This window comes from Hesperophylax consimilis, chromosome 11 (genome assembly GCF_061612785.1).
Source record: "Hesperophylax consimilis isolate HC1 chromosome 11, BYU_Hcon_1.0, whole genome shotgun sequence".
Taxonomy (NCBI): domain Eukaryota; kingdom Metazoa; phylum Arthropoda; class Insecta; order Trichoptera; family Limnephilidae; genus Hesperophylax; species Hesperophylax consimilis.
This window is the reverse complement of record NC_142846.1, coordinates 22978017-22997649: the sequence shown is the minus strand read 5'-3', so window position 1 is coordinate 22997649 and position 19633 is coordinate 22978017. Positions and strand designations below refer to the sequence as shown.

The window sequence follows — 19633 nt, the reverse complement described above, 5'->3', positions numbered from 1 at the left end:
TTTCAATGTGATTTCATCGGTGGTCAGTGTACGACTGATGTCATAGTTTATTCAAAGCATTCTCGAGCCCCTCTGGTGCCAAAAATATGGTCACGTGGTTTGCCTCCAGCTTGTCGAAATAAACTTGTGAAATTCAATTTCGCTAAATTCTTACCTTTAGTATCCGGTGGAATGAACTATTAATTGCAAAGATATCGTTATATTAACCGATGACGATATTATTAATTAAATTAAGATAATTCCAAACATAATAATAACTATTGCTGATATCATTACCACAAAGCTATGTACCATCCAAAAAATACATTTAGTCTATCTTCATTACTTGGATAAGCAACGACCAAGGTCAATGGGGTCAGGCGATTCATTTCATAGATATTTAAAAGGTTCAAGTCTCATAATCAAATAACTTGGCTGGGAAAAAATGGTTGCGATGACCTAGAAATAAAAGAAATTAATAGCTGTTCAAATTTAAAAAAGTTCGAGAGTCAGAGGCATAGTTGGATATAATAATGATATGACGTGTCTAGATCGTAGCGGGAAGAGTACTCGACTCTCTGTAAAGATGCAGCATTCCGAGTTCCGAGGGGTCACGATCCATAGTCATGATTAATGATGTACACCCGGGAATATTCCCCGATCTAATAAAATAAAAAAATGTTCTCAATAAGGTTCTATTATTTTAATCAATGGAAATGTATTGTATTTAAAGTAAAACGACAGTAAAATGATATAGTTTTGCGATATCTTCAAAAATGACCAAGTTATAAGATTTAGAAAACGTATACAATGGTATCTCGTGACGTCACACGGGACACAATTCATAATTCGAATGACAGTGCTACAGTGGAAAAAGCCAGTCATTGTACGTACCTTGTACGTATATCACAAGTTATCGGCCGGCCGCAAATATAAAATTTTGACGGCTTTATATATCTTCGGTAATATTCGGTATTATGCAAAAAAAATAAAAGTTCTGTCCTCAGCATGCCTTATTTAATATGATACATTTGTAAATAACATGAAATTTCGTTGAAGGAGTCAACCTCATGGGGATTTCACCACTAAGATGAAAATTCTGCAATATTCCCCACTCCCGGAAATTTTCCTGGGAATATTCCTAAAAAATAAAATCCTGGTAATTTACCATCACTAGTAGTGATTCACGATGGATCAACCAAGAAGAAAACGACCAAAGGATTAGGCTAGCATAGAAACTGTGTAAAAAACACGGTATGTAGTGATAAAGTTGTGACCACAACACCAAGGGCCAGTTGTTTCGCGTAATTTGAACAATTCATCAAATTTCAAAGTTTCTTTTCAAGTTCTGTTATTGTATAATTATGGGCCAGTTCACAGAATTATTATTACGCAGATTATTTCACAGATAACAACAAATTGAATGCAACTTTCACAGAACTTGAAAATTAACTTTGAAATTTGATGAATTGTTCAATTTCTGTGAAATAACTGGCCCTAAATCTGTCTTCCTTGCTTCTTCGTCTCACATGCCAGGTAACAACAGATAACCGGTCCTACCAGGGGAACAGCGTTACTGAGAAGGTCACAAGTTAGTAACAAGAGGCAGAAAAGGCCTGAGGCATTTCCTGATAATCTGATCCCCGGGTTTAATCGTTTAGTGTGAAAGACATCATAAAGGCATTTACAACGCTGGTGTGCGGCCGCACATCTGTTAAAAATTGTCCGCACACGTCATGTTTTCATCTTCCGCACATATGTCGAAGAAAGGAACGTGTCACTAGATTTTTAATACGATAGACGTAGAAAGGCGATGGCGCCGCCTCAGCGGCAATGTTTTGTTTTATGTATTTATGAAACTGTGATTTGTGTGACAAACTGTAAAATTGCGTATTCTTTAAACGTAGGTAGCGGAAATATAGGGTGCGTAATGATTCTATTAAGTATAATTATAAACGTACATTAAAACTCACACATTAAGAAACGGTGTTGATTTATAATACTCTACATGTACATACCTTTCAGCCATAATAATATTTTGTTTTATTGGAATTCATTATTGATAGCAAAATAAATCTACTAATCTAATAAAATTATGCCAGCAGAAAATGGTGTCAATGTTGGGATACCTACTCACAAATAAGCAAGTCAGCTAATAAATGACGGCCTCCTTGCTCTCGACCAGTAATCTGTAGGTCACGGGTTCAAATCCCGGACTGCGCAAATAATTTTTATTTGATTGATTTGTGTTATTTCATAATTTGATCATTTTAAAATAAAATAAAATAAGGTATATTTGCGGAAGGTTCCAGAATGGAAGATATTCTCAGTATCACCCAGCTGTAAGACCACCATTCAGAATTGAAACGTTCTTTGAATGGCTTTAGCCGTGTTTAGTGTACATCCCAACCTTCATCTTCCCATATCCTTCTCCTCCCCACTACTCTCAGCCTCACAACATACTCCAAATTGGGTATGCCATAGTCTCACTGGCTTCAGGCGGATGTGAGCAGCTGGGACTCTTGTGCAGATTCCATAAAAAATATTAAAACATTATCTAAGGGTTTCAATAAATAATTGAAATTAAGGGAATTTATAAAACCGTTTCACGGTAAAATCTTAGAAAAATTCAAAGGTTAGAGGGTTAAAGGTTGCCAACCAAGCCCGAATAATGAGAAACAATGCAAGGCGATGATGCAAAACAGCTGATGGGAATTCGGTTGTCGATAAGAACATCCATCGGAATAGACCAAATCAGCCTAAACAACAATAAACCAAATCATTATAAATGATCACATAAAAAGGCAAGGAAATTAAGAATATGGCCAGCGTTGTATTATTTACAGAAATAACATTAAAAAAAACAGTATTCTTATAAGATTTTCGTAAACCATTGGCCAAACCTATTCAGCGTAACACAATGGTCTAAATTTTGTATAATTGCTAAGCTTCTAACGTATTCGTGAAGCCAATAAGAACCATATAAGGATATCAGATAGCTATTCTAGAATGAATCAATGAATAATAATTTAACCTGACCATAATGAGTTCCTGCTAGCTGTCTAGTCTGGACTTGTATAGTGGGACTAGAGACTAGAAACTAGAGACTATACTATTAACCAGAATGGAAGGAATCCACGCCGTGGAATCCGTTTGAGAAGCCGATTGACCTGTATTCATTAATTGTTCTATGTGTTAGAGACGTTGGAGGGATCGGGTGGGATGGGAAACGAAGATGGCCATTTCAGAGAAGTTGGATGTGAAATATGAGTCATCGGGGAAATATTTCGGTCAGTCTTTTGTTGCAAGATTAATCACTAACTCAAAGAGGTGGGTGGAATCACTTTGTTCATACTAAATACTTATACAAGTATACTGCATAAAACCACACACCAAAATAAAGGATATTCATGTCATAACCAATGCAAATATTTGGTCCGAAAAGTTTTTATTTAATCATTGAATATAGTATTAACGACCCTCGAAGGAAAAATGTGAAAGAGAAAAATAAGAAAAAAGATTCGGCCGCATCTAGGAATCATCAATTTCCCAGATGTGACCGAATATTTTTCTGATGTTACTGTTTCACATTTTTCGTTTGAGAGTCGTTAATATTGTGACCGGTCGGTGGCCGAGTTGACATCGCGTTTGGGTCCCACCCAGGCGTAGTGTGTTCAATTCCTCGGCTGGCTAAGTCCTCCATCACAACACAAGCGACATTTTCAGCTTAATTTTTCAAATATTGTCAGGTTATTCGTAACCTGGGAATGTTTGACTTACTTTAAAAAAATATATTGTTTTCAATGATTAAATGTCACAATTTGAGGTTTTACCCATTAAGTTACTCCAAATACAAAAAAAGGTTTTATTTATTTATTTACAGAGTCTAGGTTACTTTAATAAATAACTGGCACCACTCTTGGAATAAGTTAGTCAAAGATGGATTTAATCGTGCTAATTTAATATAATTTTCCATAATCATAGAGACTTCTGGTACCCCACCAGACACTACGAATAAAAGAAGCGACCTGCTTTTTTACAAAATAAAAGTAAGACCAGTGACTTACCGACGGTGTTGGAACGTGGTGTTTAATCGGAATAAAGAAACTTTCTAAAAAGTTTTTGAAAGCTCAGTACTTTAACCGGTACGCTAGAAAATTGAACATACAGAATTAAAATGAACCATAAACTCGAAAAAGTAGGTAATTGAGTATGGAACCATTGTAAGAATCGGTATATCCCAAAAATGTCGAAGAGCTTGCCGTTGGCTATGTGGAAAAAATGCCAGGATACAAGGATCTGAAGGAAAGAAGAATGTCAGAATCAAAAAATCATGTCATAATGGATGCACCAAAGAAAGAGATTCGGAGGCGAATGGAGGAAGCACTGGACGGATTGCTTGGTAGAAGATTCGAGTAGGATGAGAAAGCCTGAGAACTGAAGAAGACTCGATAATAACCGTAGCCGGTGGAGAACATTTTCAATTAACTTGTGATGACAACGTATTTAATAATAAAACGCTGTCAACAACAAGTCTGTCACAGCAAATTCACACATAAATAAATAAAAGATAATTACTGCATATCAACGAAAACCATCACGTAGTAATAGAGCCGAGAATAACCAATAATTGCACGTTTGCGGAACGAAAACACAGCCGGACCAATCTAAATACATTATCAGTGGCAGGCGCGATAACCTATACCTTATACGATAACCTACATTCGGGTTCACTGCGGTCCAACCAACACATCAACTCAGTCAACCCACCAACAAACGAACCAACGGCACAACTTGAGGCAATTTAATTATGAAAGTGTTACATAAGAGGAAATTTATGAATTAAAGCATGGTATTAATATTACTGGGTTAGCCTGTTAAGAGGCAAAGCGATAATAGACCTCTTCTTTCTTCGATAGCTGCAGTCATGTCAGTTTTACCCCGCTCCCTTACGGGTCGGTAAGTAATCGACATAAACAGGGAGCAGTACGAATGCAAGAGATGAAAGCGCGCAATACCGCTCAACTTGACACATCATACCAGTGTTACGTTAAGATTAAACGTAACTTGCGTTATAATCTACGCGTTCATAGATGTCGTTAATTTAATTATCTTATGTAAATTACACATTTATAAGTTATGCTTTAAATATTAAGACGAACTATTTTTTTGCGTCCGTACGTATGAAATACGAATATGAATTAATGGTTTTGTTCTCATAAAAACTATATTGTATCGGTGATTCAATTCAATATTGTATTTGTATGCCTTTCTTAAGGATAGAGTTTTTATACGGAAAAAAACATTTATTCATATTCTTATTGCGTAGATATGTATGGGAGCAGTTGTAGGGAGCTTTTTGACTCAGTAAAATGTTAACAGGACATTAGAGATTAAATTTAAAAAAGATATATATTTAAATTTATATAAATGTGTATTTATAAATTTAAATTAATTTCAATTCATTGATTTAACTAAAAATCATTAGTTAAGTTTTCACAACAATCTACGGCGAAATTCCGTAATGATATTTTATGGACATACGTAATAGGTACTACAACTATGTAACAACGAAAAACATCCTTAACTGTATCTTATTGTACTGTGTATGTCTTAATAAATAAATACATAAATTAGCTGATTTCTTCAAAATATTATTAACAAAACGAATGATAATATAAAAAAAACAACTAATTAACATAATTGATACTTTACACGAGTGATTTCATTTGTGGTTTATGCCTGAAGCGTTCATTATGACAAATAATCAATTCAATTCAAATAAAATAGACTGTTTTTATAATATGAGCTGTCTTCAGTACGGAAATTTACAAAGAATATTCAATACCGAAATAACTAAAGGCTACACAAAAGCGCCGTTAAGGAAACGCTATTACTAAGCGTCGCTATATCATTAAATTGTTGTTTTATTCATATAGCAAGCTTCAAAGCATCTTGAGTGTTATTGTTATTACTTTCCATACGTATTGGTGTTAATTACTTCGTAGACAGATAAGGGACGCCATTAAGCGTAAAGCAATACCCCCCCAAAGGATGTAGACTTATACAGGGTGTTAAAGCATGTCCGACAAACCTTGATTCCCAAGCTTGGAGTTCAAGATGTAGATACCATGAAGCTGCTGCCACACGCAAAGCTCACATCAAAAGTTAATGTACAGCGCATCATCTTTTCTACCGACACACGACGCTATCAAATATTTCTTCCTATGGTAGGAGAGGGGGTCAGTTGAATTCGAGAGCGGCCGAGGAACATAATTTCATCTGTCAAAGTGACAACTTTACTTACTGACAGCTTGAGCACGTCTTTTATGTTTCTAAATTTACTAGCACACATGACGATATGAGCTAACATAATAAATAAGAAATGCATTATTAGGCTGCTTATGTCATGGCTGTCAAAGGGAACACGGAACTTAGTTGGTAGCTCCGTAATTAAAATGACCCCCTCTCCTTTTTACGGCGGAGAGGGGGACGCATAACTTTTCAAATATCGCGTCGGGAGCGGTTACGTAAAATAAATTCGGTTAGCGAAGTTCAGAACCACACTTATAGCGCGTTATCTTTTTACGTGTGTCGGGTCTGTATGGGATTGTATGGCGAGCGCTATTGTGCTTTATATTATCTGTTGATGTGAGCTTTGCGTGTGGCAGCACCATTATTCTCAAAGACGACAAAATATCTTATAAGTTGGTAGTAACCAAGTGGTATACACTTTCCTTTTTCTGCAGGATTGAAATCAGGGGACTGTGCGCGGGGCGGGTAGTTAGCAGTCCGATAATACCATACACATCCAAATTGATTGACTTGCCCTAACATGAAATATGAGCATCATTTCGCAAAACTACATCAGTCGTACATTGACAGCCGAAGAGCTCACATTGAAATAACCAGACCCTGCTCAGAAAAGTAAAATATACTAAAGTAGGGCAAGGATTTGCAACGCAGTCCATTTTGGGACTTTTCAGAGCAGAATGTACGTAGTGACGCTAAAAATATGGTGGGAAAAATATAATAACACATTTGTAAAAGTGTCTCTAAATACTGTAACAAAATATTCAATTTGTGATTTGTAGTTAAGTTTTAACGGAGCCAGCAATTTGCGGGCCACTGCAAACATAACTATTAAATCTTAAGCAGAGTTTTTATTCGAAGACTGAATAGTGATATTAATTTATTTACAAATCACATAACTTAAGACGGTCACGCCGCGTCCCGCGCTCCGTGAACTTAGTTTTTCTCCTTTACCTAATTAGCTGATCTATCAATTAGAACGTCTGTATTTATATATTTTTCGAAAAAAAAAGTCTAGCAAAATATCAATATGCGCCCAATATTTCGCTGGTTAAAGTTTGGCGGGTGCGTCATGTTGTAACAGATGAACCCTGTTTATGCAGAGGAATTTATTACTGAACAAAAGTATTAGATAACCCATGAATAGACTCAATAACAACATGTTATATCTAATAGAAAAGTGTGACAGTAATGCCTGTAATCAAATGTCAATTGACATCCCATGCAGTGAAATGAACAAAGCGGGAATTTATAACATAACTTTGTCGTATATAAACGTTAAAAATTATAATATTCAATTTATAACCTTATTTAGAAACGGTTCATCTGCAATATATTCCAGTAAGTGTGTTTTCACAAGATAATGTTCATAATTATATACAGTGCGTTTTACAGAAAAACTAGATGCTTTGTTTAGTGTAAAATAATGCAAAACATTAAATTAATGTAAAGTTAGAAATATTTGATTATATTGAAGTGGTATTAGTGTGTGTATTATATGCCCAACGGTGACCGGATAAATCATCAAAATGATAATTCATTACATCTTTTAAAAGTTATATAAAGTCATGGAAAGTGATAAACAAAAACTGTATTAACTGGGTTAAGTAGGTTAGGTTAGGTTAGGTTTAATGTTATTTTTTCATCTTTTCTAATGACTTTTACTTAAAAGTGTGTTGAATTGTCACTGTTGAGTTATCATGGAACCTACTAAAAGCAGTCCGTATCGTTAATAACCCTCCGTAGCGAGGGTATCTCAAAATATCTATCTTTACTCAATTAACATTTTAAAAAGTTTTATCAAAAGGTCAAAAGTCGTTATTTAAAGTTTTCTTTTGAATTTCTTTGAAATTTCAGGTAGGTGGCCTCAGTTCAAATATTTTCAAATCTCCTTTAGCAAAAACAAGTAATTCTGGGAAATACGGTTATAGAGTTCGAGAGAATTCAAGATAATTCCGAAATAAGCTCGTGAAAATACTGCCAGCAAAAAAATAAATTGCAGACTAAAATATTTTATCGTGACCTTGATGAAGTTGAACCAGATTAATTAGAGGAAATCAACCAATTATTTCCACAAAGGGATTTAAAAAAATATTATGCACGTACTTTTGCTTTGCTTACATCGAATGTCGAAATTAGTAAGGCAAGACGGAAAGACGAAACAACATCACAATGTTTTAAAGGTAGGTATATAGGTATTTTTGTTGCGTAGTTTCGGACACCAGTTCCAAATTTGTCTTGGAAATTTAAATCATACTACTTACCGAAGAACTGATTTGCGAAACAATATCATAAAGAAATTTTTTTCACATGTAACAAACACTTTGTGGGTATACATAATTGGAATAAAATGACTTTGTTTTTAACACCACTTTATTGTATGTATTTTAAATATATAAAACCAACCGGTTTCGTTCACCCTAAACCTTCATCAGGGTTATATAGGATTTTCCAATAAGAGGTGTTATTTTGATATTCAATCGTAAAAGAACAATAGTTTCGTTGCTTGTGTGGCACGTAGCGCCGTCTTGTTGAAATTAAACGTTGTCCAGATCAATACCATCCAATTGCGGCCATAAAAAAATCATTAATCATCTCTCGATAGCGATCCATTCACCGTAACTGTTGCTCCAGCCTAATTTTCGAAAAAGTAAGGTCCAATGACTCCGCCGGATCATAAACCGCACCAAAAAGTCACATTTTGAGGATAGAGAGGCTTTTCAACAATAACTCTTGGGTTTTCCTAGCCCCAGATGCGACAATTTTGCTTGTTGACGAAGCCACCGAGGTGGAAATGGGCCTCATAACTCAAAAGGATTTGCATTTGATTCACTCAAGTGAATTTTAATAATTTCAATGCGTTGTTGAAGCGTGTATCGTTCCATTTTTATTAATGACGTAGTTTCTACTTGTCAAATGTCAAAAAATGACAGCTTCAAAAGTAACATCTACCGAGATAGCGGGCTATTCAAAATAACACCTCTTATTGGAAAACCCTATATAAAACAAATTACATATTTATATAGAATAAAGTGGTGATCAAAAACAAAGTTATTTTATTCTAATTATAATAATATCATAAAGCTTTTTGGTCAGGAAATATCAACTGAGGCATTTCTGAAACTACTGAACTCTAGTCCCGGTAAGTTTTAATTTGTACTTTTAGCACTTACGAACTCGATTTCCTTATGCCAAGTATGCTGCCTGTGCCAAACAAAACCTCAATGTTCCTGTACTAGTCACACATTTATCAATCAGAAAAGCATGCCGCATTTCGCCTTGCATCATCAAAAATTAACATGTTACAAAAATAAATAATTTTTCAATGGCACGCATGATGTCCATTTTGTCATTGGAGAAGAAAGCGGTGTTGATTTTAATATTTTGCCAGGGAGAAAGTGTTAACTAAAGTTACATACGCACACATAATACGGTCATGCCAGAACTGAGCAGCATAAGATCCATAAATGGTGCCAACACCGTTTGCTGCAGAGTCCCACTAATTGGCGATTCCACAAACATCTCCACCTTTCCTATTAAAACCTGAACAAACACGGTCGTACATCTGAAGTTGTATGTTGTATTTTCAATGTTGATGCTTGTAATTAAGACGTCTTTTGTCTTGTCTTATCGGTGTAGATAAATTATTAAGGCACTATTTTAATTGTGCGTCATGTCTGGGATCTAGAAGTGTGTATTCAAATTTATCTATTAAGGAGGATTTCAATAAATAGATGTTGATTTGCGTATCTTACCTACCTACCGAGTTCTATGGAAATGGAATACTAATAAGGCGATATGAACGACATTGATACCTTTCAAAGTCAATAAATCCTTGAGGAATTAGAAGCATAAGGCTAGATTCCTAGATTTTACATATTTGATGTAAATTAATCAAGGAGAACACCAACACACCCTGTTTTATGAGAAATAATTATTTTCTAAAATAAATTAATTAATTACAAGCACACTGTATTGGCAAGGTAAAGGGAATATACACTATATGCATTATGCATGATAATATATTGAAATTACAAATATGATACTAGAAAAGAGTCCATACCAATTATTGGTAACTGTTTTTCTACTGCAATTAAATTTATTGCGAGATTGCTGAACTTTGTATGTTACATAAAACATTGTAGGTGTAGGGTGTATTAAGTACAGTCCTAGGCAATTAGTATACGAGTTGAATAAGGATGACATTATATCACATATTGAATGAGCACTACAATCATGGCTATAAAATCTTAATGTAGAAATTCTATCACGACATAAGTTGGCAAATAAGGTCTCTGGATATCCTGCTGAATACCTTATTCTATGGGACATTAAGGTAAATATCTACGCCATTCGATTTGACTCGTATGTTCACGGATACTTATCCGTTCCTTGCCATTTCACTGAATTAAGAGTTTCGAACTAATTACCTTGAGAGCTAGAAATAAGATATCTCAAGAACGATAAGGAAAAGCTAGACATTATAAATGAAGACATATTATATGTAATTATTCTAAAATAAGTATTTATTCTACCTACTGACATGCATTCTAATAATTTATGTACTGATATAAAATATTATATTTCCACTTTTTGTAAAGTTTCGACTGTTTAATTACTCGTGTTCAATAAATAGGTAAATAAATAAAGACGAAGTTACTGACGCTTTATTTGCAACTCTCATCATAAAATCAATGGACGGCTATTGAACGCTCGGAAGCCGTCAAGTTTAACGATGTAGTATTATTTTCACAAGAAAATTGGTGATCTTCACGGTGGTATGGGAAAAACGGTAATCTATAATTTAGTTCTCTTCTGGGAGTTTAAAAATATCACAACTTATGACTTGTCCGAGGGCTAATCTTCTCCATATATGGTGTAAAAAACATGGACAAACTGAGCGAAAAAGATTGTCGCAAATAAAACGACTGGGTCTATTACCCGTCACATTTGAAGTTCGTATAAGGAATTGGTGGAACTCCTTCATAAAAAGCAATACACCCTTTTTCACGCATACTTGCGTTATTTTTTTTTTAGATTTGCGAAATGGTATAAAATACATTGATTTATTTTTGTATAAGCTCACAGAGTTTTCGTAGTCATTGATATTTTGAAAGTAATACTATGAAAATAGAGACCAATAAAGAATTCAAGTCAAACTAAAAACAAAACGAACGTTCAATGCTTTAAACTTAAATACCAGTATTTTTTTCACAAATGCTGATTTCATAGTTAAAATAATTTTCAAAGTTTGCGTTTTTCAAAGCCCATCAAAAAGATCGATTACGGGGTACGAGTGACGTCATACGTATCTCGGTTTTCTCGGTTGACTTTTTTCCAGACACGAATACTTTTGAAATAATATGTTTTCAAAAGTAGTAACCCGTGCGCGAGTCTGTGCAGAGCAAATTTGCACAAAATTGTCCCCATTCTAATGCACGCGGCCAACCGACCCGTGAGGTAGCGGTATTTGATCTGTCAGAACCCGCCGACCAATAACAGGGCGTTTTTGTGTCTTACAGTTTTAATCGTATTTAAATGACGATTTATTAATGCTACGTATAATAAAACTTATGCATTCAGAATCAGCGTTTGTTGATCTGTATGAATACATGTTTTCTGATCAATAATATCTTTCCCTCCAGTTTTATTCTAAAAAGCTTCTTATATCATAGTATTAAACTCTACAGTAAAATACCACTCTCACTCAAAAACCTCAACATTATAACATTTAAATCTCAAATAAAAAGCTGGATACTTAATACAGGGAGATCTGAAATAGAAAATATACTGATATCAAACACAGACTAAAACCGAATCTACTAAACTAAACTATACAAAAAACACTATCTTAATTATTTTAAAATTATTTAAAAAAAAAATTCTACTACATGATATATGTTTATAATTAAATTCATATGTTACTTTGTTGTAATATTAATTTCTTATAATTAAATTAAAATATGTAAATTAAATCCTCAGCACGGGAGATCCCAGTGAGGATATCATTATCTCTATATGTTACTGAGAAAAGAAGACAATAAATCATTATTATTATATTACACCAGTGTGTCGCAATTATGGTGCATGAAAACAATTGGCGTGGAGATGAACATTCTGTGCCATATTTAAATGGTGCTATCAGTTCTTATATAATTGTTCCAAACCATTCCAAATATCAAGAGATTCTTACCTTTATCGTTCTGTATAACGGCTGGCAGGAGTGCTCCGGCTTTTTTGGCTCTCGCAGTAGACCTGTTGCTCACTCGTGCCTGAAACAATAAAAAACAAATATAATTAGAAAATAATAATGCAAAATATTTAGTCACAATGACGAATGAACCGAAAAACGGCGGAAAAGCGGGTTTCTTTTATTTAGTCACGTTTCATCAGTGTAAATCGACTCGGTTCGAGAGGAAAGTTGTAGAACCCATAGTGAAATAAAATGGAAGGAGATGTTTAGTATTATATATTATGACGTTACAATTACTACCCCGATTTTGAAGGTGCTCCAATTTTTTTTATTGACCTATTATTGATGGGTTGTTTCGCAATAAAACTTTGTACTTCTTAACCCTTCTTACTTCTCCCACATTCATACGTATTCTTCCTCTGCTCCAACTCACTCTTATATTATTTGATTTAACCGATCTTGAGGCGTAGTCAGCTACTTGCACGTCATATATTTTATATTATCCTGAAACTTCTTTCCTGTCTATTCGCTCTTCATCTGTTTACAGAGATAGTTTCGCTTTCTTGTGGACAAAAGGTTTAATGGGTTTACATCGACCTTGTTGTGTTGAATCATATTTCTACCTTCGCCCTTCTCTGCCAGTTCCACGCCTCACTGCCAAACATCACTGGTTTTAACGGAACTTATATAAAAACTCAACATTATTTACAGCATGTCATAATTTTTCACAACAACATTATTAGGCGTAAAAGGTCTTTAAAGGGCTCTTTAGCCATGACAAGTTTCTTTTTCAAAATACGATAAACCTAACGTCGTTTCTTTCCATCAAAAAAAATCCGTATTAATTTTAATCATAAAACGTAACGAGAAATGCGAGAATAAATGCGAACGGTAATTCCACTTTAGTGCGTACGAAGTAGAGGTATTTGGAAGTTGACCCAGCGGCACATTAAGTCGGGAAATAAGTCGCCGCCCGCAGTAAAGCTGGCCTTAATGGATGACGCCGGGGGAACGGAAGATGAAAGGGCAACATCGATTGCAGTGACTATGGAAACGGGGGGAACAACCCGCCAGGGTTGGGAAGAAGCTGGAAAACCGAGGGAGAATCTTGCCTAAACCCACCCACTTTTCTCTATTTCCGAATTTCACGCAAACGCGATCCCGAGAAGTACAACACATCAAGCAAGGTAGTGTTTTCCTGGCACTTAAACAAAAAATCCTAAAGTCTGTGTGCTTGGAATATACCGTTTAACGCCCTTTTGATCAATTGGTTGAAATTAATAAGTGTATATGCGTCGAAATATGTTTTCCCCAATTTTACCCGTGAATCTGATCCCGAGACGTACAACATATTAGGGAAGCAATACTGCTGCTTTTCAGCACATTACTAAAATTACCAACAGCATGTATTTGGGTTGTGTGTTTGCTACGTAACGTTTAATGCCCATTTGATCAATTTGTTGAAATTAACAATTAATGGCAATCGTGTTTAAAAATGTGATCTCTCCGATTTTGGGAATACCATACATCGAGGATAAATACCACTGAAGAGTTTTAGGAAACAATGGGCACCTTCATAGAAAATATCATTAACATAAATAGATTGAGAAATAAATAATCCATTCTTTGTCTGCTTCTGCCCTTTTGATGAGTTAGTTTATATTGCCTATATTAATGTGTTACAAGAAGTGTCGGGGTGAGGGGAAGTTTTAGCCAAAAGCTTTAGCAGGAAGCGTGCGGATAAAGTTTACATTTCCCAGAAAGATTTCAGGGAGGTACGTAATTGAGTTTATTATTTGACTTGAAAGACATGCGAACATGGAATCTTCATTCAAGGCGAATGAAAACATAAATTCACGATTAATTTTCTCCTTTCTTTTCTTTCAATGTTTTAATGTTTTTTCTTTCAAACTTTTTATAACATCTTGAAAATAAAATTTAATTTAATTACGTATTATGATTTATGATATCGGTCAGAAGATATTAGAAGCTGGGTGAAATTGGTACAGTGCAAAATCAACTTTTAAGTTTTAGGAAGCAAATTTAAGAAAGCCCTGGCGTAACGAAATGAACACACAACTTTCCTGTGTACAATGTTTATATCAACAAAACAAGTTTCCGATCACAATGACATGTTCATCGTGAGTTGTGGAGAGATGATAAATTGATTTTATTGTCAAAAGATGAGACCCCATACTTGTTGGTTCCATTAAATAAAATACCATTCAGCAAAAAAAACACATAAATGATTATTGTGCAATGGTTTCTTGGTAAACTTGACAATAATAATTAGCTATCATTAATAATTATAAATGAGGCAAACTCGTCTCGCGTTTATATTAAATACTTGCTATGTCACGACGCTATGTAAATGGCCACTCATCGAGATTGACAAACACAAGTGAACCAGTCAAGTGACCTTAATTTGTTATTGCAAATTGCGGATCGTGTGAATCGCAGAGTTTGTCGCGATTCCACACGTTTCAAGGTAAATAGTTCATCACTGGAAAACGAGTTGACGTAAACATGTTATTTTATTTACATATAGCTCTGCATCCTAAGCAGTTCAAATATTTCGTGAGTTACTTTACGAGGGAAATGGATACGTACAATCTTACGAATGTAGACAACACTTCCCTGTATTAATGACTCTAGACACAACAGCGCCTCTAGCGGCAGATCTAGGCAATTCTAAGCCTAATATGTGTGAAGTTTATTAGAACCAGGCCTTGGGTAAGTTCGGGAGGTGTGACAGTAAGCCATTTTTATTTATTTTATTTTTAATGTATTTCCACAAAATCTTCTTTATGGTACAAATACATATTATTATTACAACAGCATAAAACCTTCATAACTAAAAATCTACGAAATGGCTAAGTGTACGTACGGTAACATTATTAGAAACCATAAAAAAAACATTGATGGATTCATTTTAACCTCTCCCCTTTTTCATGAACAACGAATGAAACAGAAAGAGAAGGCTACAACAGTAACAGGACTATCTTTCTTAGTGAAAAGAGTGAGTTATGTTGGTTTATCGCGCATGCTTGTTTTTTCCTTTACTTATCTGGGTAGCATTTAATAACAATATTTTTTGCTATTCCTGCCTCACAGGAGTTCGTATATATTATGTACCATATGAAAATCTTTTTTACCCATTTATATTGAATTTCATAAAAAGGTACATCAGTAATTTCAACCCATTATCCATCATGCAAGAAATTATCTGTGTTTGGACTAGATCAGAGGTCATATTAGCTATTAGTGCCGCGGCATTTACGTAGGGAGGTTTCGGTGCAGATCGCTGATTAGTGTAATTCTCGCACGCGATATTGCAGGCGGGTGGGACGTCGGGACGGTGAAGTGGATTAGTAAAATGGCTGACCGGCGCTTTCCGCACGGGTGAACCCTCGAGCTCCACCCCCTCCCCGATTCCGCACAAAGTAATAAGAGAGTAAACAGAATCCCTACAAAGAGGAATGCTATTCCAAATATCCTGTTACTGGCGGAATTTCAAATGCTTCCTACGAGCTTCAAATGAAACATTTTTCCGACATGGTATCCGCATATTTTAAAATACCTGGCACTGAATTCTCTTACAAAAGACTACAGACTGGACATACTTGCTCTCATTTTCCGTTTTAATTAAAAACGTACCAAAAGTATTTGATAAGATATGTTATTAGACTTTTTTCAAATAATACATTATTTAATTGAGATAATAATTTAATTTAATAATTAATTACTTTTCTGTAAATTTTATATGGGTAATCAGAAAAGTGCATAAGGTTTCCATTTCTATATTAAATTCGTACTGAAATTTTAGGTGAAACCTTTGAAAATGCCCTCACTGATTTTCAAACTGCACCTGTTAGACATTTTATTATGTATTTAATAAAATTAGACAGATTACAGTTTACGGATTTTGTCACTGGATACCTTATGCTGCGTATAAATTTGTTCACGAATTATGAGAAAGGACCGAAGCAACCGAAAGCGAATTGCGATTGCTTCGTTCCATTCCCATAATTTGTGGTTCGGCTCGCGTGCGTATACGCAGCCTTGGACATTTTGCCAACCACCGGTATAGAATTTACAGATAAATAATTTGTAGTACTGCTTGAGATTACAGATTACAGTTAGCAGATTACAAAGTGATGTTTAGGGCAATTTTTAGTACTGAACTGAATTTAAAAATAAAGACATGATATTATTTTGTTCTACATTTTCAAATATATATTCACAAAATAGAGAGTCGAGCCGGAAAGTACCTACTAATATTAAATATAACAAGGTACCTAATTTGAATTAAAATGATGGAAGTTGGATTTAGCATTGAGAGGTCAACAAATTTATCTCATTTAGAGATGATTAATAAAGCAAGTGTTAATCAAAGTGGAAAGTTGAAGAGTTGAAAGTTGTTAGAGAATAATTAGATATTCAGAATTAGTTCAGGGCCTTCCTACGCGGCCACTACCTTAAAAAGAGCCAACCTACATTATCAACGATCCGGTTAAGTAAGATTGATCGATTGATCCGTTTATCTGGTGCTGTCGAAATTTAGACAAATAACTTCTTATTAGAAATCGGATTGAATGAAATAAAAGAGAAAATAACATCTTAAGCTTCGCTTTTTCGGTTGCTTTGCAATCGTAAATAAGTAATACTTTTTATTGTCTGTGAAACAAGATCAAATTTGCCCCAGTCTTGACACAGTTAGCGGAACAATATTTGGTTTTTGGTTAACCTGATAGATTTCTTTTTATCATGGGAAAGCGTAGTTTTGGCATTTGTAGTTCTTTTTGTTGTTGGACTAATAAACCTTAATTATTATTAAAGTATTTATAAATAACTGCAAAAGAATGATAATTTTTAATATTTATTTATTTAAATGTTACATAATTACGATTAAGTCCCGTTAGACAGCTAGATATCAGTTTGTCAACGGGTTCGTAATTGGGTGTGTCAATAGTTGCAGTAATGTCTGAGCAATGAATTAACATCATAAATTAGTTATATTAAGAAAACACATTAATTTCCATGAATTTTATTTTTTATAGGAAAAAGTAAATACAAGTAATAAAGTGTACAATTTACAATGACAATATTTAATACTACTCTTCCAGAGAAGCATTAGCTTGTGGTTGGAAGATGAGTGTACATTATATTATTGTAGATAGAATCAAGAGAAGTAGGAAAAAAATATATTGTGTGTAAAATGTACTACTAGTAGCTATAATATATACACAAAAACATGATGTAATTAGTTTCTGGAATAAAGATCATTATTATTATTACTATTTGTATATACTTGATTCGTACGATTAGTCATGTAAAAAAACAGCCTAACAATGATAATTTAACTTGAAATATGAGACACTTAGAGCGGAAAGACGGTTCAATGTCTTTAGAAAGGAGACGGGAACGCCCCAGGAAGACAATGCACTATAAAGAGCATCGTTTTCCTTTAGACAAATATTTGTTTAATTAAACCATTACAAGTGATTGAAATACTTGAATCGGATAATGTCAAGAATCAGTTTAACGTGCATTTATTAGACAATGCCTAAATGTAAACGAAGCAAGAAGCTTATGACAAGACCGAGATAATTATTTTTAATAAAAGACATATATCAACTTTAAAACGGTCGGTAATTTTTCAGAAACAAATGCGGCATGAAAATAATTAAGAATTCTTTCTTGGAAAACATGTCTTAGAAGTATCTCTCTGCGTTTCCCGAAAGGATGAGACGTTTTACGGTCGGGAAAAGCCGACAGAATGAAAAATGGAGAATATTACGAGAAGAAAGGCGATGGTGGGTATTATGGGGGAACGCAAACGATGTTGATAAACAAAAGATATCTTCTTCGCTGCAGGGGACGAGGGGGGAAAGGGAGAAAAGGGAGGATCGGGAGGATCAAGTGGGGTGGAGAAATAGAGGTAGGGGAGACGAGAGCAGAATCCATGACAGAAAATGTGTCGGACATTTTATATAAAGATTTACTTATTCACCCAAAAGGACGGAGAAGCTACGTGTGGTGATTGAGAGAGTAAACAAGGAAATGAAAAGCTTCTTAGAAATTATAATCTAACAAAGCTTTATTTGGAGGGCCATTATTCTTGCAATATTGTTTGAAGTATGTATTACAAGACCTCACAAAAGCTACACGTGGAAACATTACTGAGGAATTTGGCAATTCTAAGAATGTATTCAATATTGAAACAGAATTTACCACCGCATCATAAAGTTACATATTATTATTCTAAACACTTATTTCTTCGTTTCTCCACACTAAATGTCCAAACCATTTAAGCTTCCATTTCTAAATTCGGTTTATTTTGCAGATATAAATTAGTGCATTATTTTCGAATATTTTAATTTATGAGACAAACACAACTTCAATCTATATTTTCTACTGCATTCTATGCCAGTTCCACGCATTACTGGCATACATCAGGGATGATTTCAGAAAATCACTTCGGAAAATCAATCGATTACGAAAATACTAGATAGATAATACAATTTCAACTGTTGACATTGGAATATATTTTATTTTTATTATAGACTACTAAAGACATCGAGGCGAACTGTATGTTGTTGTGTTGGTGTTAGTTCATATTTTTATGATTTCCTCGTGTTTGTAGATCTCATCCTCATGTTTGTTGATTTCCTCATCTTTAAGTTGGTAGACATCATCTTCATGTTTTTTGATTTTTACATCTTTATGAGTGTTTTCTGTGTTTCTAGATTCCCAATCTTCAAGCTTGTAGATCCATATTCATGTTTGTTTATTTCCCCATCTTCATGTTTGTTGACTGTGGGTTGTTGGGTTGGTGTTACTTCATTATTCTTATGATTTCCTCATTTTTATGTTTATTTAACTTATTTATCTTATAAGAATAGTTTTCGGAATGGATATATTTTCGTCCTTCTTCTAGAAGTTATATGCCTTGTTGGCGTGATTGTCGATTACCCTATTGAAAAATTCCACTTAATAAACGCTAGGAAACGTTAAATAAATATTTTCGAATCCCTCTTTCGGGGATGTCAGTTCTCCAGCATTTAAGTAACTGTCGCCATTTATTTGACAATTCATTAATCAGGATAGGCATCAGAACTCCACTATGGACTCCAGGAAATGCTCAGT

The 19633-nt window shown here is 34.5% G+C and overlaps 1 protein-coding gene across 3 annotated transcripts in view; it reads right to left on the bottom strand.

Annotated features, from left to right (window-relative positions):
- Kdm3 (Lysine demethylase 3) overlaps positions 1-19633 on the bottom strand; it is a 441386-nt gene that overhangs the window by 152580 nt on the left and 269173 nt on the right. For all 3 annotated transcript variants that reach the window (XM_089637379.1, XM_089637377.1, XM_089637380.1), the window contains exon 7: positions 12485-12563. In XM_089637379.1, the coding sequence (XP_089493505.1) occupies positions 12485-12563 (79 nt within the window). The remainder of the gene's footprint in view (positions 1-12484; positions 12564-19633) is intronic.